Consider the following 24,247-nt stretch of genomic DNA (forward strand, 5'->3'; position numbering starts at 1 on the left):
GAAGTAGAGAAACAAACTGGTAAAAATATACTCACGCTGAGATCAGATCGAGTTGGAGAATATTCAAAGGGGGAATTTTTAGATTATCTTAAAGAGAATGAGATTCTCACGCAGTGAACTCCACCATATACACTGCAACATAATGGTGTATCTGATCGGGGGAATCGCACTTTGTTAGATATGGTGCGATCTATGATGAGCCATGCAAATATCACAAAATCATTTTGGGGTCATGCCCTAATTGCTGCGTGCTACACACTTAATCGTGTCCCATCTAAATCAATCGACAAAACTCCATACGAGCTATGAAGAGGAAAAAGACCAAACTTATCTCACATGAAAGTTTGGGGCTGTGACGCTTATGTAAAGTGAAATGAATCAGATAAGCTTGAGGTTAAATCTGACAAATGTGTATTTGTGGGATATCCAAAAGAGACAATTGGATATCAGTTTTATAATCCCGTTGAGAAGAAGGTGTTCATCTCAAGGCATGTCATATTCCTAGAGAAAGAGTTTATTCTAGGAGAGAGTAGTGGGAGCAAACTAGAACTTGAAGAAGTTCAAGAATCCACAGATACTGTTGACCAATTAGATGAACCTGAGTCTAATCCTATACCTGTTGATGGACAGACTCTTGATCAGGATGTAGAGAACCCTGAGGACACTCCAGCTCAGTGTAAATCAAGCAGGATCATTCGACCTCCCAGAAGGTACGAATTCACGATTACTAATCAAGTATTATTAGTCGAGGATGATGAACCTACTAATTACGTATAAGCAAAGTCAAGTGTTGACTCGAAAAGATGGCAAGATGCCATGAAATCCGAAATGAACTCAATGTATGAGAACAAGGTTTGGACCTTGGTCGACCTTCCAGGTGGGATAAAATCGATAGGTTTTAAATGGGTTTACAAGAAAAAGATCGATGTGGATGAAAACGTCCATACATACAAAGCAAGGCTAGTAGCGAAGGGTTACACACAAAGACAAGGTGTTGACTTTGATGAAACCTTTTCGCCTGTAGCCATGCTAAAGTCCATTCGGATTTTACTTGCAATAGCTGCATACCATGATTATGAGATATGGCAAATGGATGTCAAAACTGCTTTCCTTAATGGAAACTTACAAGAGGAGGTGTACATGACACAGCCTGAAGATTTTGAATCCAAAGGAGCCAACAAAGTATGTAAGCTAAATCGATCCATTTATGGATTAAAGCAAGCCTCTAGGAGCTGGAATCTTCGTTTTGATGAAACAATCAAAAGGTTTGATTTTATCAAAAATGAAGATGAACCGTGTGTTTATAAGAAGACAAGTGGGAGCGCGGTCGTATTCCTGTTATTATATGTCGATAACATATTATTAATGAGAAACGACATCCCAATGCTTCAATCGGTAAAATTATGGTTGTCAAAGAATTTCTCCATGAAAGATATGGGAGAAGCAGCGTATATCTTGGGAATCAAAATCTATAGAGATGGATCTAAAAGATTACTAGGCTTATCCCAATCTTCGTACATAGATAAAATCTTAAGAAATTTTAATATGGAAGAGTCTAAAAGAGGATTATATCCCATGTCGCACGGGATTTACCTCTCAAAAGATATGTGTCCTAAAACACATGATGAAAGGAGTCGCATGGATAAGATTCCTTATGCTTCGGCGATAGGATCTATCATGTATGCGATGCTATGTACAAGACCAGATGTTTCATATGCTCTAAGTGTTACGAGCAGGTTTCAAGCAAACCCTGGTGAGAAACACTGGATAGCGGTTAAGAACATTTTTAAGTACTTGAAAAGGACTAAAGATGTGTTCTTGATCTATGGAGGAAATGAACTGAAAATTTATGGGTATACTGATGCCAGCTTTCAAACTGACAAAGATGATAGCAAGTCCCAGTTAGGATATATGTTTACTCTCAACAATGGAGCGGTTAGTTGGAAAAGTTCCAAACAGGAGACAACTGCTGATTCAACAACAGAAGCCGAGTACATAGCTGCTTCTGAAGTAGCGAAGGAAGCTGTCTGGATCAAGAAGTTCATTAATGAATTTGGAGTCGTTCCTAGCATTGTTGGTCACATACCTTTGTATTGTGATAACAATGGAACCAACGCGCAAGCGAAGGAACCAAGGTCTCATCAACGATCCAAACATGTGCTAAGGCGATATCATTTCATCAGGGAGATTCTACAAAGAAATAACGTAACGATAGAGCGAGTTCCCACAGATGACAATATTGCAGATCCACTGACAAAGCCATTGTCACAACAGAAACATGATCGTCATGTGGATGCTTATGGTATTAAATACGTGAGTGATTGGATCTAGTGCAAGTGGGAGTTTGTAAGTGTTTTGCCCTATATCCAATCGATTTAGGTTGTAAACGCTTTTAATATTTTAATGCATTTAATTTTGGCGAGATCTATTATTTATTTAAATTAATTTTGTGATAAATAATATTAAATAATAGAATTCGAAAATCCAAGTTTAAGTGATTTGTTAATCACAAGGAGTTGTGATTGTGAGATATAAATTACATATAATTGGATCTTGAATAAACCGTGGTCATAAGTAATAACGAAATACGGATATCGTTAATACAGTTAGACCATCACATGTGGCATTTCTTACTTGTGAAATAAGTAGCTGATCTCACGAGGTAAAGTTTGGTGGCATTTAAATGAACACGTGGATATTTTGTTATAGAACAAAACATTGGAGACCAGCTAAGAGATTCCACATGGATAACTATCTGAGTGTCAGTGGTTAATCTCTAATGTTCGGTAATAAAATTGGTCCTACAACTTGAGGTCATCATAGTACCTTATATGAGGACAGTCATATTTTGACGGTGTTGGATGTTGTTCTGCCAAAGACCGCTAATACAACATCGTTCGGGTATGTCAAGAACCATATGAAGGTTGTGAATGATCAATAGAGGATTCGTCACTCTTAGATAGTAAGAGATTGTGATCTGCATTTCGTTTAATTAAGTCAATAACGAAATCCTTGGCCAAGGTGCACATATAAGTCGAAAAGGAGTTTTCGACTCACATTGACTTAATAGAAGAATGAAAAATATGATTGATAATCGAGATTGACATACTTCCATATCTCGTAGTTGATCAGATCATATTGACGAAGGGATTATAATTTTATGGTAAAACGAACAATTTTGGTTTTGTCATATCACGTGACATTTTCCATCACATGTGTTGCCCTGATACATTGCTAGATGTCAATCTGGGACGATGAGTGTGAATCTGTGATAAATTAAAAGATTATTTAATTTATCAATTTTGATTAGATCAAAATAATAGTTCACGTCGTTAGGCATCGTGGTCGGGAACCTAATGGGTCGCACACAAAAGAGAATTGAAAGATTGCAAATTTCCAATTGATTAATTTAACAATAGTTGGATAAATTAATTAATTGGATTTGTTATTTATATTCCCGAATTAATTAACTGGATTGATTAATTCACGGACCGGGTTTAATTAAATGGATTAATTAAACAATGGACCGGATCGGGCCGGGCCCGTTTGGGTTTATATAAATACATGACTAGGATTTGAGGTCCATAAGGTTTTCATTATTCTTGCTGGCATAAGAGGAAAAATCCTAGCAATTGCAGTCTATTCTCTGTGTGGATTTCATTGGAGGCTAGACAATTGAACAGCTGTGGGAAGCAGATTCAAGCTGCTTGAAAGGAATAACGCGAAGGAGTTTGCAAATTAAAGAAAAATGTATATTTCTTATCGCAATTTTTATCTAAATACAAAGCTGAATCCTAAATGGGAATTGAAATTTGTTAAATTCAGTTGTGCATGTTTAAGTAAATTCCCTACACTTTTTACATATGGTAATTGGTAAGTCATCAATCTGGTCGTTTGTTTGAACATCTTACACATTTTTTTCTCTCCTTTTTTTTTTTTTTTTTTTTTTTAACAATAGGTGTAGCCCCATCATACGAAATAGGAGAAGGAAAAGGAAGCAATTATTGCATGGAAGCAAGTTCAAGGATTATTGATTTAATAAAATTACGATTACATAATTTTAGTGTAAGGAACACACAAACAAGAGATCTAGGAGAATTCTGAGTGAGAGGAGAGAGAAAAATGAAAAACTATGTGGACAAATCTAGCAATGTGTGAGAGAACCATGGCGGAATAGTCTGTGGCTAAGGGGAAAGAATGAAAAGTATAGAGAGGAAGAAAACAGAGGAAAAATTAAAAACTGTGTGTTAACCATTATAGTTTTGTGTAGCGCGAGGTCACACACGATACCTCGGGGGCATGCAAGTGGCTTCGAGGGCTTGCTTGGGGCCATGAGGCTTCAAGTAATGCCATCTAAGGCCAAGACGATTTGTGTTAGGGATAAGGTTGAATCACAAGAAATCAAAATGTGTTCAACCTCATCTAGAAGTTTGTTGGATGATTTATAACTTGAATTATCATTCTCATTTATCATGTATCATTATCTTGTATATTCTTGCAGTATCTCTTTTAAATGCTACAGTGCCTGGGATCTCCAATCCAGGGCCGAGGTGGCGCATGCCTCGGCCCTTGATCTTTAATACATGGGGCTCGCATCATTTAACATCAAGGGCTGAGGTGTTGATTGGAGCCCGGGATTTAATCCCAGGCTCTGCAGCTTTTCTAATAATGTGGTAGTACCGTCACACATTTTGTAGTAGACTAGGATTGATGAATTCTTTAACTCAATTGAAAGAAGTGATTATATTTTCTCAATGAACAATATTATTCAATAAAGTGTAAAAATTGTATAAAACCTCATTGTATTCATGTTGTTGTGGTTTTTGTCACCCTAATGTTTAGACTTTTTTCTCTACAAAATTAAGTAGATGAAAGTCAATTAACATGTGTTATAGTGAGAATGTAAACATACTACTTTCTCAACATTTTGATAACAAATTCCCACAACAACAACCAAAAAAAAAAAAAAACAAAAAAAACAAAGCAAAACAACGAATCTTTAGACAATTACATGTCTTAAAGATCCTTGATTCATGAATTTCCTTTGCTAATCATGATCTCAAACTACGTGGTTATCTATAGGAAAAACAAGACCTTGAGCATTGTTACTCTTTCCGTAATAATAATACGGTTTTTCATGATATTGACGATAGGATCATAATTTTCATTAGATAGACACGACCTACCTATTAATATGAAACTCTAAATTTTGTTTTACGCATATATAGGAGTTATCTATGCTTTCTTCCATTTAAATTATCACTAAAGAAGATATGATTTAGTCAATTATTAAAAGATAACATTGTTTCATTTACATCTCAATCAATGCGAAATCATCGCACTTCCTTTACAAAATTTTGAAATCATTTTCCAAATTTTATTATCCTCCGATGAACAAAACAATGTGAAACTGTAATGCAAACTCACATTTGGATGTATATGTCTATAAACAAGAATACTATTTCAAGATGATTATCCAAAATTAATTCCAATGCAATTTATGAATCCATAAATCCGTTGACAAGCATTATATCTCTCTACTCCACATAACGGTTTACTAGTCGTTACAAAGGAGGGAAAAAAAAGAGCAATACTAAATCGAACTGCACTGTTGATTTACTATAGGCTAAACATTTTCATACCATTTTTGTAATAACGGAACCACATTTTAATTATTTGTAATATCTCTAACCTTTATCTGTTGTCACTTATATCCATAGCTTTTTCATCGCATTCTAATTCTCAAATTAATAGAAATTGTCCATGAAGATTGTTTTTACCAAAAAAACTTCGTTAAGATATAGTAAAAAGATTTATTTGCCCCACATATTTTTAAATAAAAAAACAAAATTAAGGAAAAAAAAATTTATCCTTCGTTTTCACGCATGATTAAGGTATTTTCCAGACGAAACTATGATTAAGGAGAATATTTGCTAGTAATAAAACATTAAAGATATAATAAAAATAAAGTAAGATATGAATGAATATAGGTTATTGACTTTTAATATAATTAAAATGTGGTCTCCATATATAAAAAAAATGTGGTGTGAATATAATCACACTTAATACTATTCAAACAATGAAATAACTAGTTTTATCCACACATAGATCTAAGAAAACATATCATGATCAACCATTAAATTAGTGTAATTGACAGGTGTAATTTCTTTGGCCATCAAAAATGAATATTCGAGAGCCTATTTGAATAAAATACTACTTGATTCGTTTAAATGTTGATTGTCATAGGTAATATGCAATTTGGATGGAATTTGATCAGAAGGAACGAGAACAGGTAAAAAAGTGAAGAAATTCAAAGTTTGGGACCAAATTACAAATATTCAATAGTTGTTTCGGACAAAAATGATGATTGAATGTCAAAGTATTTTTACAAATGAATTTTCAATCGCACAAGCTGCTTCAGATTCTCAGCCACAAATTGAGACTCATTTTTCGCATAAAAAATATTCGAATTGAAAAAATGATATTTCTAAAAGAATTTTATCCCTATGAACTAGATTATTAGTTCACTTTAATCCTCTCAATCGAATATCGAGAAAAAAAAATGTATGACAACAATATTGATGGTTGCTCAGACGGAACTTGATGTCCGCCAAGAATGGCGCTCTAGTGCATTTTTGAGAACATGGGTACTCAATGTCCACCAATAAGGAACTCGACCACCTTTCCAGTGATGACAATGTCTGTCTTTTACTCAAACTCTGAATTCTATCATTTTTGGAAGCGATTGCAACTTATTTTCAGGCCCTATAAATACAGAACGTGGGCAGAACATTAAATATTTATTGGTGGAATTTCTGAAATACTTTCAATTAGGGGAAGTGACAATTTTAAAACTTGTTTGTTTCAAATTGGTGGAATTTCTGAAAGAAATACAGATTAGGCTTGTTTTAAATATTTCTTCACTTCTTATTTGCAACATTTGCTAAATGATTTGCATTGTATTATTCTAAGGACTGGTATTATTGCTAAATGATTTGCATTGATTATTCTAAGGACTGGTATTCAAATAGATACAACTTGTTTCTAGTTTTCACATGAAACCACTTCTGTTTGCCCATCTACGAGGTGATTACTTAGCTACGTTACTGTTGCGTCCATCTCATTCTTTATCTCTTCTGACGGATGGGAATAACTTGAAAAGTGGGAGACTGCAATTATATTGATGCCGGAGTGAGTTGTATTACACGAACAAATAGCTCAAGTTTTACCCTTCCAACTGTAAGGTTGCTTTCTCTCTCTCTCACGTTTACTTTCTCATAAACCCTCGGTATTCTAACACTTTTGTGGCTCACATTTTCAGCGCGCCCCACACCTAAACACATCCATACAAAAAGAATGACTTGACCATCGAAATGCACGTGGTCGCATCCCAACCTTCGGAGAAGGTCATGCGTTCCTTATGGGTTGTCCAAGTGTGCAGGAGCTTAGCTATGTTGACATGAGCAAAGTTGAAATCTATTGATCAAGCAATTCATGCAGAAGTTGAGGTCAACAAGAGAATGCGATTATATTGATGATTGAGCGAGCTTTTTTACACGTCTGAAAACTCAAGTTTTACTTGAACTTGGAGAATCATGGCATGCTTTGAATACTGAAATTCGGGCGTCCCTATTTTGTTTCAGTGTTTTTGTTATTTCTTCTTCTGTTTTTCCATTGTACAATATACATTCTCTCCAAGTTCCCCGTCCAAGAAGGTATTCATTGACTTTTTCATTGAATCTTGCAATCTTGTCGAGGGAACTTGCTATTTCACTTTAATTATTTGAGTTTTAAAATTGCAATATTGCTTTGTTTTTTACGGGAGCTACTGAGCTGCATCCTACATGGGCTGAGTTATGTTATATTCTGATCGCCAATGGTCATTGAAGTTTTAAGTAATTATGCCAATGGTCACTAAAGTTATTTTCTTAGGGCAATAATCACTCAAGTTTCTAATTGTTATACTAATAGTCACTGGGTAAAAAAATTAAAATTAAAATTAATTCCTACATGGCACTATTAAGTGCCAACGTGTTACCAAATGACGTTATATTTTACATCAAATTAGCAAAATTGAGAAAGTGTACAGAGACTTTGGTTTTGTTTAGAGTTTTGGGCTTAAATCATATGGTAAACCCATTATTTGTTTTATTTTTTTGCCGACTTCTGCTTGGTGACACATTGGCACTTAACGGTGACACGTAGGGTTTAATATTTTTTTTTTACCGAGTGACATTAGTATAATAATTAGAAACTTGAGTAATTATTACTATAAGTAAATAACTTCAGTCAGGATCCGGCTTTTCTACCATCTATAGTTCAATTTTACGTACATTTTCATTTAGTCCTTGGCCGTAGTCATGGATGAGGTTGACTAAATATAGTGCAGTTTGTAATGTAAGTATCAGATGGATACCATTTTCGAAAGTTTAACTCCTCAATTTTGTTCATACCTCAGTCACGGTAGACATGGATCAACCCTTGGTAGAGCTCAGTTAAACTTTGGGGAGCCCGATTGTGACATCGAAAGCTTTGACAAAGCATAAGCAATTAAGGTAGCATTGAAAGACTTTCTTTCTGCTCTAATTTGGAATTTTTTCTATCTTCTTGTGCTCAGGCCTATAAATTTTGTCTAACTTCTTGATAATATGAATATGGATATATGCTGGTACAAATGACCAGAGCAGCTTAGAGCATGTTTGGCTAAGCTTGCATGTTAATATATACTACTTCTAATTAACATTTGACCAAATTATGTTTGGATAAGTTATTTTTATCTCACTATTGGCTACTTGAAGTCAATAAACATATGAAACAGGCTAATTTTCTCAAGCACATTGATAAGTATATTTTGTACACTCATCTAGTGTATTAAATTGGGATATTTTGTATTACATTTGATGAGTTATAGCCTAATCTCGTGTATTTATCGTTTGTTATGTGCAAATTAATGATTGAAGTGAAATTGGAAGAAAGAAATGAAAAATGACTAAAATGGAAAAAAAAAAATCAAAATTTGGGGACCAAAGTGTTAAATTCTGTGACCCAAATTAGGTTTTATTTTTTGAAAAATATTATTTCCTTATTTTCACATGATTTTATTGAGAAATATTGTTTCATTTATTTCACGTGATTTTGTTGGAAAAATATTATTTCATTTATTCCATATTATTTTTTATATTACTTCCATCTTTATGGTATTTTTAGGATTTGATATGCTCCTATAAATATGTAACTCTTCTATTTAGTTTAGGATAAGTATTAATCCTGAAGTTATATTACTCTTTCCTATTAGTTGTCAATGAAATGCTCTGTTCCTCTGCTAATTTCTTTCTTTACTTTTAATCTTGTTCTTATTTGTGCAATCATATACTTCATGTTGTGTCAAAAACCTCCACGATTTTCCTAAAAAATGGTATCAGATCTACAATTGAGAGTTTTTGTTTGAGGTTTCTATTAGCAACGATAGCCATAAAGTATGATATTCCGCTTTCAGATCACAATACAAGGTTTTCATTGTAGCAAGTAAAGATGAGAGCGGTGTTGGGGCAGATGGACTTAGATGATGTGTTGTTAGGGTTTGATAAGATGCCTACAACTTGGACAACAGAGGAAAAGCAACGAATGGGTCGAAAGGCTCTTTTGCAGATATAACTTCATCTTTCTAACAACATTCTTCAAGTCGTATTGAAGGAGAAGACAACCGCTGCATTATGATTAAAATTGAAGCAACTTTGCATGACAAAGAATTTGACATGCAAGTTGCATCGAAAGTAGAGATATATTCTCACCGCATGACAAAAGGAGAATCTTTGGAGGACCATATGGCCGTGTTCAAGAAAATTGTCACTGATTTGAAAATGTTAGAGGCAAAGTATGATGAAGAGGGCTTAGCCTTAACCCTGTTGTGCTCACTACCCGCTTCTTATTCGTCATTCAAGGAAACGATTCTATACAGTCATGACATACTCACCATTGACGATGTTTATAATGTTTTATTCTCAAAGGAAAAGATGAAGCATCTCGCTGGAGCTAGATATAGAGATGAGGAAGCTTTGGCTACTCATGGTGACCGACGAAGGGGTAAGTCGAAGGTGAACTTTGGAAATCAAGTCTACTTCTATTATAGAAGGAAAGGATATATAAAAAAAGGATTGCAACAAGTTGCAAGATAAAGATCATTTAACTGCAAATCATGGAAAGCGGTCAGATTATTTGAACAAGACAAACATTGTTGAGGACTTTTCGTGTGGTGGAGATGTTATGTTGACTGTATCTGACACGGAATCCAAGCCTGATAAGGAGTGGATTTTGGATTCAGTGTGTTCGTTCCATAAATGTCCCAATAGGTCTGGTTTGAAACATATGAAACTGAGAAGAAATGTGCCATTATCATGGGAAACAACAAATTTTGTAGGGTAGCTACAATTGGACAGGTCATATTAAAGTTGTTAGATAGGACAGTAAGAACACTTGGCTAGGTCCGACATGTCACAAACTTAAGGAAGAATCTCATCCGCTAAGTACCCTGAATTCGAATGGGCACACGTTCTTCGGTAGAGATGGAGTTTTGAAAGTTTGAAAGGGTGTCCGAGTTGTACTAGAGGGTCGAAAAAATCTCAATTATACATCTTGCAAGGGGTGCAGAGTCAGTGAAGAAACATTTGGATAGGTTCAATACCATGATGGATATACAGTTTGGTACAACACCTTTCTAGTTTGGCTCTGAGTCATTGAAGAACACTACTTAGAAGAGTGTGGATAATATGGCTAAGTCCGCTTTGCCACCATTGTTCGCGGTTCCATTATGTTCATTCACTAGTGAAGGACTAATAGAGAATATGTACGGTGTTGCAGGTGTTGGTATTCATGCTTTTCAAGAGTTTGAAGGTGTTAAGTCTAGCAAAAAGTCTTCAGTCAAATTATTCAGTGTAGATTTTGCTACAGGGTGTGTTTCGACCCTGTTTGGTAATTTTTTAATTCCTTGTCGAATTTTGGGAACTCGTGGTTGGGTTTAGATATCATTTTTGAATACTATAGAAAAGGTAGAGTGTTTTTCATGAGGTGTAGGATTTTTGTTCTGAATGAAGATATCAATTTATTTCGTACTAGTTGAACTTAATTTTCCAAGTAGAGAAATTTTGGAATTTGGTTCGTTGTACCAAAATTTGGGTTAAGGTAAGATTGTAAGATTTTGTGACCCAAATTAGATTTATTTTTTGAAAAATATTATTTCCTTATTTTCACGTGATTTTATTGAAAAATATTGTTTCCTTTATTTCACGTGATTTTGTTGGAAAAATATTATTTTATTTATTTCACATTATTTTTTATATTATTTTCATCTTTATGGTATTTTTAAAGTTGGGTAATTAACTCAAAACGTCCATACCTTTCATTTTTTGACGAATTACACTCTCACCTTTACCTTTTTTTGCGAAAAGCGTCCTTCTGTCAACTCTCCATTAAAATGTTCTGTAAAATCAAAAGATAATTAGCACAAAAGGTCCCTACCTTTCAATGTTATTTTACAAAACATCCCTACCTTTCACCTTTCATTGTGCAAAAGGTCATTTTCATCAAATTTTTTCAATAAAATGACGATTTTACCCTCCTATTCAAATAAAACAAAAAAAATTAATTAATTACAATCATAGTCTTAAATCTTTCAAAACTTACAGATAAATCTTAAATTCTTCACTACCGCCACTTTCACAACCCCACCAATCCACCACCTATAGATTCATATAGCACCACCTTTCGGCCACAACATCTATTGAACTCCACCACCACCAGCCTCGCCTCACTCTCCCCAATATCCTTCTCCATAGTATTGGTCACCAATATGTCCGAAACAACCACATTGACGGTGGTGAAGTCTGGTGGGCATGGTGGCTGAAAGGTGGTGTTATGTGGATTTATAGTTAGCAGCTTGATAGATTGTGAAAGTGGTGGTGATTGAAAATTTATGATTTCTTTGTAATTTTTTAAAAAACTTAAAGACTACGGTTGCAGTTGGTAATTCATCTTTATATATATATATATATATATTTGAATAGGAGGGTAAAATCGTCATTTTATTGAAAAAATGGATGAGAAGGACCTTTTGCGCAATGAAAGGTGAAAGGTAAGGGTAAAAATGCTAAAAAAAGAAAGATATGAACGTTTTGTACAATAATATTGAAAGATAGGGACCTTTTGTGCTAATTATGCCAAAAAATAAAAGGTAGGGACATTTTGCACAATAATATTAAAAGGTAGGGACCTTTTGTGCTAATTGTCTTTTGATTTAACGGAGCATTTTAATGGGGAGTTAATAGAAGGACGTTTTGTGCAAAAAAAAGTAAAGATGAGGGTGTAATCTGCCAAAAAACGAAAGGTAGGGGAACGTTTTTCACAAAAATATCGAAAGGTAATGACATTTTGTGCTAATTTCCCTTTAAAGTTTGCTATGACTTTCTTTACTTTTAATCTTGTTCTCATTTGTGCAATCACATACTTCATATTGTGTCAATAACCTCCCCAATTTTCCCCAATACAAAGTGCAAGTATTCAGTAATTAATTTGAACCGAAAAGTGATGATTGAAGATCATATAGGACCAATTAGATGCAATTAAAAGTCACAGGAATGGAATATAGTCAAAATATTCTCACAAATCATTATTTACCCAAACAAGTTATACACCAAATTTTTAGCCTCGGATTGAGACTCATTTTTTACATAGTAAACGTTCGAATTGGGAAAAAAAAATTGATACTTCTAGATGAATTGTAAGTCTTTGAGTTATATTTTCTATTTACTAGGAATAGTCTCAATCGAATATTAGTAGAGAAATATAGGTGCATTTAGATCTCCAACACATTCTTCCATATTTAGTTTATAATCACATTAGGTAATTAGTAGCTAACTTAAAATAATAAACAATTATTTCTTTTGTTACATACATTCGAATTTGATAATGAGTTAATAATATTCAATTTATGGCCTATTTCATATGGAACAAAACTCTTAAATGATTAAATCTATTATTTGTCAACGATATATGTGCTTGTAGGAATTGTCCGAAAATATACTTTTTATGTCATCCTAGAATTTTGTTGAAATCAAATGTTTGTGAGTGATCTAGTGAACTAGCGGAATTGTCTTAATTTTTCAATCCCTTGTAAATGATTCCACCAAAAATACGGTCAAAACCAACGAACAAAGACTTTCAAGAAGGCACTTAACTAGTCTCTTATATCTACACCATTCTTTAACCATGGAGAAAACGCACGCTTAATTTCAAATATGTAGCCCCTATGAATATTAAGCCCTATTTGATAGAGATTAAAATCAAATTTTTTAACAAATTTTGATAAAAGTTGATTAAATGTGTGGTTGAAAAGATTGGATCCTATAAATTGTATGACAAAAAATAATTATTGACTTTGACTTAGAATACAGTTAAATACAATTGAAAAACAATTAAACATAATCATGAAAATTGAGAGACAAAATATAAGATTTAAACTCCAGTATTAACATAAAAAAAAAAGGAAAAGGATAATAATAAGTGGATCAAAAAAAATCCCAAACCAGAATACATAACACATAGAGAAGCATTAGTTTAATTAAAACATTAATCAATATAATGACACTGGAAAGCTAGGAAAAAATGGACAATAAAATTGATAAGTATATTTTATACACTTATTTGAGGCTTTAAATAATGATATTTTATAATTCTTCTAATGAAATATAGCCTAATTCATATTATATTGTGTCAAATAGGTAAAGCTCAATGTTTAATAAAGAATTAAAAAAAAAAGAATGCAAAAATAGTGAAAAATGTCAAAATTCAAAAGTCAAGGACTAAATTGCAAACAATCCATAGATGAGACCGGCAACAAAATGAAGATTAAAGGTGTCAAGGATTTAATTGGATACAATTGAAAGATAAAAGGAACAAAATTACGAGAGAAAATGGTTACATCAAAACAAATACAAAGTTTGGAGACTAAAATGCAATACTTTAAAAGTTGAGTCGGATTACAAAATGATGATTTGAGAAAGCCAATTAGAATCGAAGAGAAGTCAATGGGATGAGGAAGTTTGAAAAATGATCAAAAAAACATACAAGAGAAAGTTCAGGGAACAAATTGTAAAATTTGTCCCCGAAAATTGTACTATGCGTACACATGGGTTTGCAGGCCTTGCTTACGCAAGGTTTCAAAAATCCACTCCTAAGACAAAATAACATATATTGTGCTTACACACCAAATGAACCATGCTTAAGCATGGTTCAATTCTGGAAAAAAAAATTGTTTCCTTATTTTGTTTTGGAAAATTTTTGTATGCAATATTTTGGCACTCTATATAGAGTATATACCATAAGCCATCCAACAATGTGGGGCACCTCCTTTTGACCTAAAAAAATGCATATTCTATGTATTTTGGAGGCGAAGAACAAGGTTAATAACATGGAATCAAGACGAATTGATTCACATCAAGAACGTGGAAAATTCTTATTTCTTCATTATTTCTTCTTTTTGGGTGTGATTTTTCAATTATTATTTTGTAATTTAATCTTAAAAATGTTAGGCTAGTTTTTCAATTCTATTAGATGATTGAGGAACCCTATTTTTGTTTATTTCATATTTCTTGCTATTTTTTGATTGATTTTGTAATTATATTGCACTGTTTAATTGTTTGGTCATCAATTGTATTGTTAGTACTTGTTGTAGTGTAAGAATACTCACAATAAGTTTATAACACTATAAAATCAACACATGGAAAATAGGTATTAGGAATAATATCTATGGAATGCGCAGTCATGTAGATAACTTAACCTAAATGCGTGATTTTCATATGAATTCAAACTAGAAATAGGATCGGGTCGTGTTAATCATAGGTTGATGTATCTTGGAAATCATTTAACATATTAGCATTATCAGTTGTCAAAAATACATGAAATTAACTAGATTATTAATTGATAGTTGAAATAGATGGAAATAGGTAGAATCATGAATCCAATACAAGCATTCACATTCAATAAAACCAAAAATTTACTTGTTTTATTAGTATAGGTTAGAAGTAGTATAAGCAACAACAAAATCACTCTTTTGCTGTCACCATGCTTTGAATTTTAATAGCAGCTATTGAATTAAAAATTAGATTTTATTTCTCGTGGAAACGATACTCTTAACTCACAAATCTTATTATTTGTACAACAATCTTATATGCTTGCAGGTTTCACGTGAATAAAAACGAAATGCAAGAATCTAGATAGAGAAATGAACACCAATGCCTTTAAAAGTAGCTCCTTGAATAAGTGCAAAACCCACCATGAGAGCATTAGAAAAATTAGTGGCCGTAAATTTTGAAGAAAGAAAATTGACCGTTTATTTCTTGATAAGAAAAAGAACATGATGGTTGGGAAAAATAAATGGTCAAATTAATTATATATAGAGAAATTAATGGTTGTGACATAAATATATGTGATAAGTTTTCTGTCATTTATATGATTTTTTGAGAGATGTTTATATTTTCAAATTTTATTAGTTTCTTGTGTTTGTATATGATAATTTTAATTTTAAAATTTTCATAATTATAATTTTCATTTTTCTTCAACTAATCAATTATAATTTCAGGCTTTCATCAAAGCGATGCCTTAGACGATCGCCTACATTGCTTATGGTTGGATTTGTCCTGCTTCGATTGACCAAGCCATCATCTCTCCTCCGCCACCAATGGAACCGAAATCCGCCATCACAGCACCGCCATCCATGATAGAATCCAGCACACTTTCAGAAATGAAATCCACTAATTCAGGAAGTAATGCATTCAGGAGTTGTTGATTCGTTGAGTTTCTTGCAACTAAAGGTTTAAATTCCAATTTTATGTTCCCTACGGTGAGAGACAGAGACGTTGGAATAGTTTTGAGCAACAACACATTTTTCATTAACTACATCGCAATTTTCTAATCTTTATTCGTTTTTCTACTTACATTCTTGTCTTTAACATTCTATTGATTTGCACATCTTATATCGAATGATGAATTTCATCCAAAAAATCGTTACTATGACTTAAAAGAATTTATTTACCTCTCATGTTTTAAATAAGAAAAATAAATAACAAATATAAAAGTTTGATAAAATATTTGAGTGAAATATTTGGACAAAAATCATCTTTAGAAGAAAGAAGTGCTAAAGTAATTAGTGATTAAGAATAAATTAAAAGAAAGACAACTTGGTTGGAAACTAGTCGGTATTTCAGGACGATTTGGATAATCAAAATGCGAGAATGCAGGCTGCATGCTTCTCTCTTTTATACATTTTTTATTTTATAAATTGATAAATCAATATTTTATTTTATTGAAACCCTCAATTATTTAGCAATAAATCGAACACATTCTTCGTCATATCGGTTGTATATTTATAATATTTCAACCTTTACCCAAGCTTTTAAATTTCTTCTTTTATCTTTGGCTGGTAAAAGGTCAACTGCTTATGGTAAAATATAATGGAGATTCCTACATGCTTAAAATGTCATTTTCTTACATATTTATTTCCAAATTGAGTCTCCATTTTGACGAGAAAAATATAGTGGTTGTGTGATAAGTATATTTTATACACTTATTCAAAACTTTAAAATCATGATATTTAGTTGTTTTTTGGATGAATTATGGTCTAAATTATTGTATTTGGTGTTGATAGGTAAAATTCAATGATGGTACAAGAAATTGAAGGAAATAAGAAAAAGTTGACAAAATTGGAGAAAAAAAGGGCTAAGTTATAAGAGATTCAAATTTTGGGGACTAAAGTGCAAATACTAAAAAGTTGTGTTGGACCTCATGATGAAAATTTAAGAGTGCTCAGAGTCAATTGGATAAAGAAAGGCATCAAAATGATGAAATATAATCAAAGTACGATCACATATTAAGTTCCAACCAAAAAATTTTGACAACGAGACTCAAAATCTCTTCATACTCAAATTAAGACCCATTTTTGACATAACATATGATCAAATTTGAAAATAGTATCTGAAGCAAAGTTGTAGCCTTTTGAGTTAACTTTCCAACGCATTTTGAATCGCCTCAATTGAACAACGGACGACAAAGTTATGATGAAAAGATTAAATGCTATGCAATACAATCGAAGCAAACGACAGCGCCCAAGCGCTACGTTTCTGATTTTTTTTTTTCCCAAAAGTCAGCGCTCAGGCATCCAATCAAAGTGCCTAGGCACCTCGTTGCCATCAAATAGAGTTTTCAAGTGAAATTCATCTTTTTAAAAGTCCAACTCAACTAAAAATCTTCCAAAACTTGAAGAATATATAAATACAAACCTATAGAAGACAATTGGGGAATTCCACACATTAAGAGGCAAACATATGCAACTTGAGATTGAGAGAGCAAGATCAAAGAGCAAAAGTTAGGGATTTAAGACTTTGAAGATTGAAGAAGATTCTTGGTGCAAGATCCAATTCTTTTCATGATCAAGATTTCAAAACCCAGTTATGAACTCTATACCTTTTGTTTTTCTTCCATCATCATGAATAATTAAATTTATTATTAGGGCAAACAATGTAACCTTTTGTGACCCTTTATTTTTTTTATTCTAGATTCAAGTTCCTTTATGCATGCATATATGTTGATTTTAATTATGTTCTCACTGCTTTGAATTTTCTGGCCAATTATTCAATAATTCGTGAACAATAATTACGTAAAGGTACGGATTCTTTCTTTAAACCTTATATTAAAATTCGATAAATTAATATAACGTGTACAGATATTTATATTAATTACTATGGTCATATATGAATTCTTAGAACTATTATTTTGTTTAATTAAGTTCGATTCACATAGAAATATGATATTAAGGTAGTTAAAAAGACTCAATGAGAACTCGAAATGGGTAAATTGAATACAATATGAGAAATTGACCAGAACACTGCCTTAAATTTTATGAATCTTGATTTAAGATTTAAAGGTAATCAATAGGTGACAATGTCCCGCCCTAATATCCATTTATTATTTGTATTCTCAATCATTCTTTGTGTGTATCCACATACTTTCAAATAGTTGCATCAAAAATCACATCTAATTTTTTGTTTGTTTTCGATCAAATTAAAATTAGGAATAATTGAACCAATTGTTAAATAGTAGTCCTCGTGGGAATGATATCCAAACTTTTAAATGCACTTTATTACTTATTACGATTCGTACACTTACGGGATAAAAAATCGACAACATCGTGCTTGACATGTTTGAAACATGATGTTAGTATTTAAGCACAAATACGAATAATATAAATACACATTTTATTAAGCACAAATACGAACAATATAAATAGACATTTTATATGTATAGTAATAACAATATCTCGACCAATTTAGGTCCAAAAAATATCGATTATTTATTGTTCCTACAAGTAAAAAAGGTGTATGTACAAACAGATGTGTGTAGACTAATTATAAATTACTTTAAGACGATATGCCAGCAAAACTACATTTTCCTCCCAAAGAGAAAAAAGAAAGTAGATTAGACTAAAAATAAATTGTTACTTCTTAAAATCAAATCGCTCGATTCATTAATATTATGAAGTATTATGGCTTTGTAGAAAAAATGTATATTAGAATACAAAATAAATTGATATCTTCTATCAATATTCTTATGCACAAGTAATTGTACTTCATTTTCCTAAATATTTTTTCATATTATAAAAATATTAAGTATCTACTCATTTGCCTCAAATTACAATAGTTGACTTCTCTATAAGCTACTTGTATTTTGAATACAATTTGTACACTTTGCTGCTATTAAAAATTATTTTTTGAGAAGAGTATTTAGAATACGCAAGATGACTGGGTCTTTTTATTTAATTGAGTCACGATATAGGAGTTGTTTGAATCCCATTTTTTTTAAAAAAAATGTATTTTGAAATAGTGTTGTGATGAAGAATGTGTGGTTAAAAATATAAGGAAAAGTTTTGAATTTACTTGTAATATTATTTTATTAAAAATGTATGGTTGAAATGATGTCAAATTTTTGTTGAAAAATGTATTTTGAAGAAAAATTGGGCTCAAACAAGGGCATAGACAACCACAAAGACTAAAGACTCTATGGTCCTATATAGACTTTTAACAAAGGCATGTTTGGATGAAATTTTTTTGACGTAACATTATTGATCGTACTAGGATCACAATTTCAAAAGCTATGAAGTTGTCAAATATTTTATAGTTGTAAAAACGTAAATATTAGAAAGAATTTACAATTAGGTTACTTTTCTATTTTTCGTTTTAGATTATTTCTCCGCTTTTTGTATAAATACCTAATAGCATTCCAACAGACTCTCAATTTATAAATAGAATATTATGCATAATGAAGAACGTATTTAAATTTAGAGAGTAATTTTTTTATGCATTCTAACAATGCTCTCTATTTTGACTATTTATTTTATTTTTCCAATTAACATTTATTGATTTTTCCTTATCTATTACTTAACTTTATTTTTTTTATATGTAAATGGTCAATCAATTTAATATGATTTGAATAATTTAAATTGTAGAGTATTAAAATTTATAACTTGCTAAATATAATTATTGTTAATTAAGAATAGAGTGTGAGTTTGACTCTCTAAATCCTTTATTTTAAAAAGTTAAAGTAGAGTCTCTTAAAACTTATATTTAAGTATTAATTCTTTAAAATAAAGAGTATTTTGTGTTTAGAGAGTCTCTTGGTACTTAAAATTAAAACATAAATTATTGTATCTCATTGATCCGTGAGCTATTTACTCTACGACAACCAAGACAGAATTCTTTACCCTACTTTTCACGAGAAACAATAAATAAAATGTTTTTTAAGTTAGATTATATAGAGGTAGATAATAATGAGAAGACAAAGAATCCTATTTATTATAGAGTAATTCCATGTGTACAGAACAATAATTGCTAAAAGTTTCACAGAACTCTCATATGAGAGTGGACCTCATGTGAATATTTTATTGTAAAAAATAAACCGCCCACCCCATTGTGTGCGTTGTCCGTAAAAGTTCTGTAAACAATTTTTCTGTACATCTAAACTGGTTCTTTATTATGTTATATTGTCTAATTTAGTCGAATACCTTATACAGAAAATGCAGTTATTATCCTATAAAGAGAGGAAAAAGGAATTTCTATTTTTTTAATCCCTCAAGTAGAAGACATTTACTCGTTTTTCCCCATTCAAACTCATCCTCCAAATCAAAACGAAAGGGCATTCTCAATTCAACTCATATTTAATTGGTCGATAAATAAATACAAATTAAAGAATTTTCTCATTTTCTGAAATAGTAAGGATTCACAGAACGTCTTTTTCCAAGAAGTTGAGCTTAAACTTCAAAATATCTACTTTTCAAACGCATCCCCCTTAATACACACACACACACACACACACACACAAACTTCATAATTAAGCAATACAGAAGTTAGAGTTGACCCCAAGTTTTATTGGGAACAATACTTAGTTCGTTATTTCTTGTCTCGTCTCAGCACCAATGATCTCGACCGGATTTTCAAAAGCCTCGACAGAAAGAGGGAAGGTCACGTGAGCATTTTTGAGCTGCAACAACTTCTTGATAGAGTTGGAAACCATGCAACCCTAGAAGAGCTGCAGATACTTGTGGGATCACCAACTCTTGATTATTTTGAGTTTTTCTTCTTCTACGAGTCTGTAATACTTCCGAAAATAAGTGAAAATAAAGAAGGAAAATATGACGGGTTGGAAAGTGACTTGCTTGAGGCCTTTAAGGTTTTTGATATAAATGGGGATGGATTTATATCATCTGAAGAGCTTCAAAGTGTGTTATTAAGATTAGGGTTATGGGAAAATTGTAATGGGGATTGCAAAAATATGATTAAAGTCTCTGATATAAATTCAGATGGGGTTCTTGATTTTGAGGAGTTTAAGAATATGATGTCCCTTTCTGATTCTTCCAAGGGTTTATTGTAAAATATTGAGCTTGTTTTGACTCTCTCTCTCTCTTCCAAAAATTATATTGTATAATATCAATATGAGATGCAGCCATCCATATTTTTCCTTGGTATTTTCACTTTTCATCAAAATATTTCTTAGAACGTGCCGACCTTTCATTGATCGGGCTACATCTTTGATTCATGAAGGCAAATCGAGAAGTCAAACGAAGAGAAAGACGAGTGAGACCCAAAATCTCTTGATAAAAGCATGCGCATTTGAGTTATGAAAATGCTCGTTATAGCCCCTTTTCAATTGATCCACAATCATTGATCTTCATCAACGGTCCAGATGAGTTGCCAAGATACCGAAATTCGGGTGAAGACAAAAAAGCCAATCCTTGTGTGCTAAGTGGACAGCAAGTTAAAAACGTTTTTCCATTAACAAAAACGTGTTTTGAGTTTTTGAAAACATATTTTAATAGTGTCATGTGTCTTTCTCACATGATGTAGCTTTTGTTTGCTCATGTACTAGGTCATTGCTGGCTACGTTACTCATTGTGTCAATTTTCATGATTTGTTTCCAAGTCTAAACGCTTCTCATAACCTTCTGGATATGAATGTTGTAATTTACTTTACAAATTTTGTTATTGTAATTTCAAATATATAGAGTGATGATCACATTATTTAGAGGAGTAAGATGTTAAAATGGGATAATATGTTTGTACTATTATGTTCATTATCTTTAAGTCAAATTCATTCTTTTTTTTTTTTGTACACCGGGCATATCTATTTCTCAAAAATTCGATGACATGCATGTCGAGGCAAAAATGTAAAGATTCCAGTTTATTTATGATCACGAACACTTACATGTACATGCATGGAACAAAGAGCAATGTCCCTCACATGAAATAGCGTTCTTAAGGATGCAACCTATTAGTACACTATGGGTAATGGCTTTTGAAGAAGGAACCAAAGCATGAAAATATAGAATGAACAATATCATCAAATATCATCTTCTTCACTGACCTCCTCGTTGCTGGAAAAACACTTCCCTTCTTGAGCTTGAACCTTGAATCCTCCACCTGCAATGTTGCCGCAGGCCCAGCTGTTGCCACCACCGTTTCTGCTTTCTTCATGTTTAACGTAATTGATTAGATGATCTTCTTCTTCTAGTTGTTGAGGGGATAATATTTTCAATAATGAGTTTACTGATTTATATAAAACATAAAGAGGAAAGAATTTCTAGAAGACTGACTATGATGATTGATAACAAATTAATTTGTGCTAGACGGTCATTGATTTCATCTTAAAAGATCAACTTTTTTACTTTATTAAAAGGATTAGAATAATTTTTTATATGTTAATTACTGGTTTTCTTCTTATTTTTTGATGGCACAATAATTTTAATACAATAATCGTTGCAAACTATAGTCAAAATAAAACTCGAAATACAAGAAATTCATTTTTTAATATTTAAATTGAGAAATGATTTATTAAGTACCGTTACATAGTTTATAATAAGCAACATTGAAAAGACATATCAATTAATTGGTTGATAAGTTGATGTTCGGTGGATACCAGAATTAAATTTAATTTGTTGATTGATATGTCATATCATCATTTGCTTAATATGAGCTAAATCATATTGCTTAGCAGATATATATATATATATATATTGACCAAATGAGCTACTTTATTCTTATATTTAAATGATGATAAATGTTATCTTAAAATGAAATGGGATGGGGAGACCAAGTTGCATATGGGAATTGACTCGACTTTTGAATTCCCAATCAAATCTTTGTCACAGATTTGGTTGTCTAGGTGTCAAATTTCGATTGCGACTCATCCAATTTAAATGAAGAAAACAAGTTAACACATGCATTCTCACTTCGTATTCTTGGGAAAAATCTAATATGCCAAGTAATAACTATTTTTTCTGATAACAAGCACGAGTACGAGAAAAGGTCGATATACGCATGTTGTCATATTGATACATAAAAAAATAAATATATAATAATAATAAATAAATAAATGGAGACTAGAAATGTTATGGATGTCTAATAAAAATCTTCAAAATTAAAATATTTATATATTTTACTTTATGTTTATATTTTAAATAGAATTCATATATTTTATCTTCAGTTTTCAATTTTGAATGTAAAATGTTTGAACTAGAGAAGTGAGAGCTTCATGTTCTAAGATAACCTCAAGTTGTAATTTATAACACTACTACCAGTGAAAGAAAACGCATATAAACTAAAATTTACTTTTCTTTTAAACAGTGTATACAGAACTTACTATTTATGAATAAAAGAATAAGAGGAACTAAGGAAATTTAGTAATTTGCTAATGAACTTGCTACATGGCTACACTAGATTGAAGAAGAAGAAGGAGAATGCCGAGACTGTTGTCAGAGTGCAAAATAGTGGCCTATGATGCACTGAAATTTCTACTAAGGTTGTGTGTTGCTATCGAGACACTGCGAAATGGTGACTTATGATGCATTAACACTCCTTAAATACTATGTTGCATATATCCAATGAGTCACATGCCATGTTCTTTAAATTCTTTAAACTCAAAAGATAACTTTAGAAACATTTGTCAGACAATATGCAATGTGCAGTCTTCTATATTAAAAAGTACAAAAATAAAAAATAATAATATATAGATTCTTAAAATTTTAAATTGATGTATTTCCAAGGTGTTCGTATTCGTATTCGTGATCTTGATCTGTTTTTTCAAGAATTTCTATGGATGTGTATATGCAACGTTGTGAATGGAAAAATGGCAGTGCTTGTTGGCTGTTGTGGAGAAAAGGGCAGCAGACCAAGAGCCGGGAAGGCAGGGGGCTGTAGGAATTATGGAGGCAGACACAAAAGCAAAACAAATGTTTTTATAAATTTAAAAATTAGTTTCATTAGCTGTTGCCTACAAGGAGAAAACTATTAATAATTAAAGAGATCTACTACATAAGGTACTCAATTAATGCTAAGCATAAAAAGTAGGTCTCTAGCACTGATTTTTTGGCCCCATATAAATTTTAACATTTCATTTTTGTAGAAATTGGGTTCCTATCAAACTACATTGTCCTGTGACATTAAATACATAGAATTCTAGTTGAAAAATTAAATATCAATTGGGGCATGAGATGGGTGGATCGGTGAGGTAGTCGAAAACTTTTAAGGGGGTTCTTATACTTCATTTGACAATGCATTTATATCATTCTAATATTTGTACTACCAGTTCTACTACAATCTACAAAAACTCTCTATTTCTAGTATTGACCTATTCTTTATGGGAGGAAATTAAGA

At 32.0% G+C, this 24,247-nt stretch overlaps 1 protein-coding gene across 1 annotated transcript; it reads left to right on the forward strand.

Moving 5' to 3' along the window:
- Window positions 1-10,766: 10,766 nt before the first annotated feature.
- Window positions 10,767-21,000, forward strand: LOC111368912 (probable calcium-binding protein CML44). The gene is made up of 2 exons (XM_022990421.1): window positions 10,767-10,968; window positions 20,444-21,000. The coding sequence occupies exons 1-2, from the start codon at window positions 10,767-10,769 to the stop codon at window positions 20,968-20,970; spliced, it is 729 nt and encodes a 242-aa protein (XP_022846189.1). The 3' UTR covers window positions 20,971-21,000.
- Window positions 21,001-24,247: the final 3,247 nt, after the last annotated feature.

The sequence above is a fragment of the Olea europaea genome, chromosome 19, assembly GCF_002742605.1.
Source record: "Olea europaea var. sylvestris chromosome 19, O_europaea_v1, whole genome shotgun sequence".
NCBI classification, from domain to species: domain Eukaryota; kingdom Viridiplantae; phylum Streptophyta; class Magnoliopsida; order Lamiales; family Oleaceae; genus Olea; species Olea europaea.

Coding starts and splice junctions, on each gene's coding strand:
- LOC111368912 (XM_022990421.1), top strand. CDS start 10,767: ATGGCTAAGTCCGCTTTGCCACCATTGTTCGCGGTTCCATTATGTTCA. Junction 10,969..20,443: donor GTGTGTTTCGACCCTGTTTG/GTAATTTTTTAA, acceptor TAAGCAATACAG/AAGTTAGAGTTGACCCCAAG.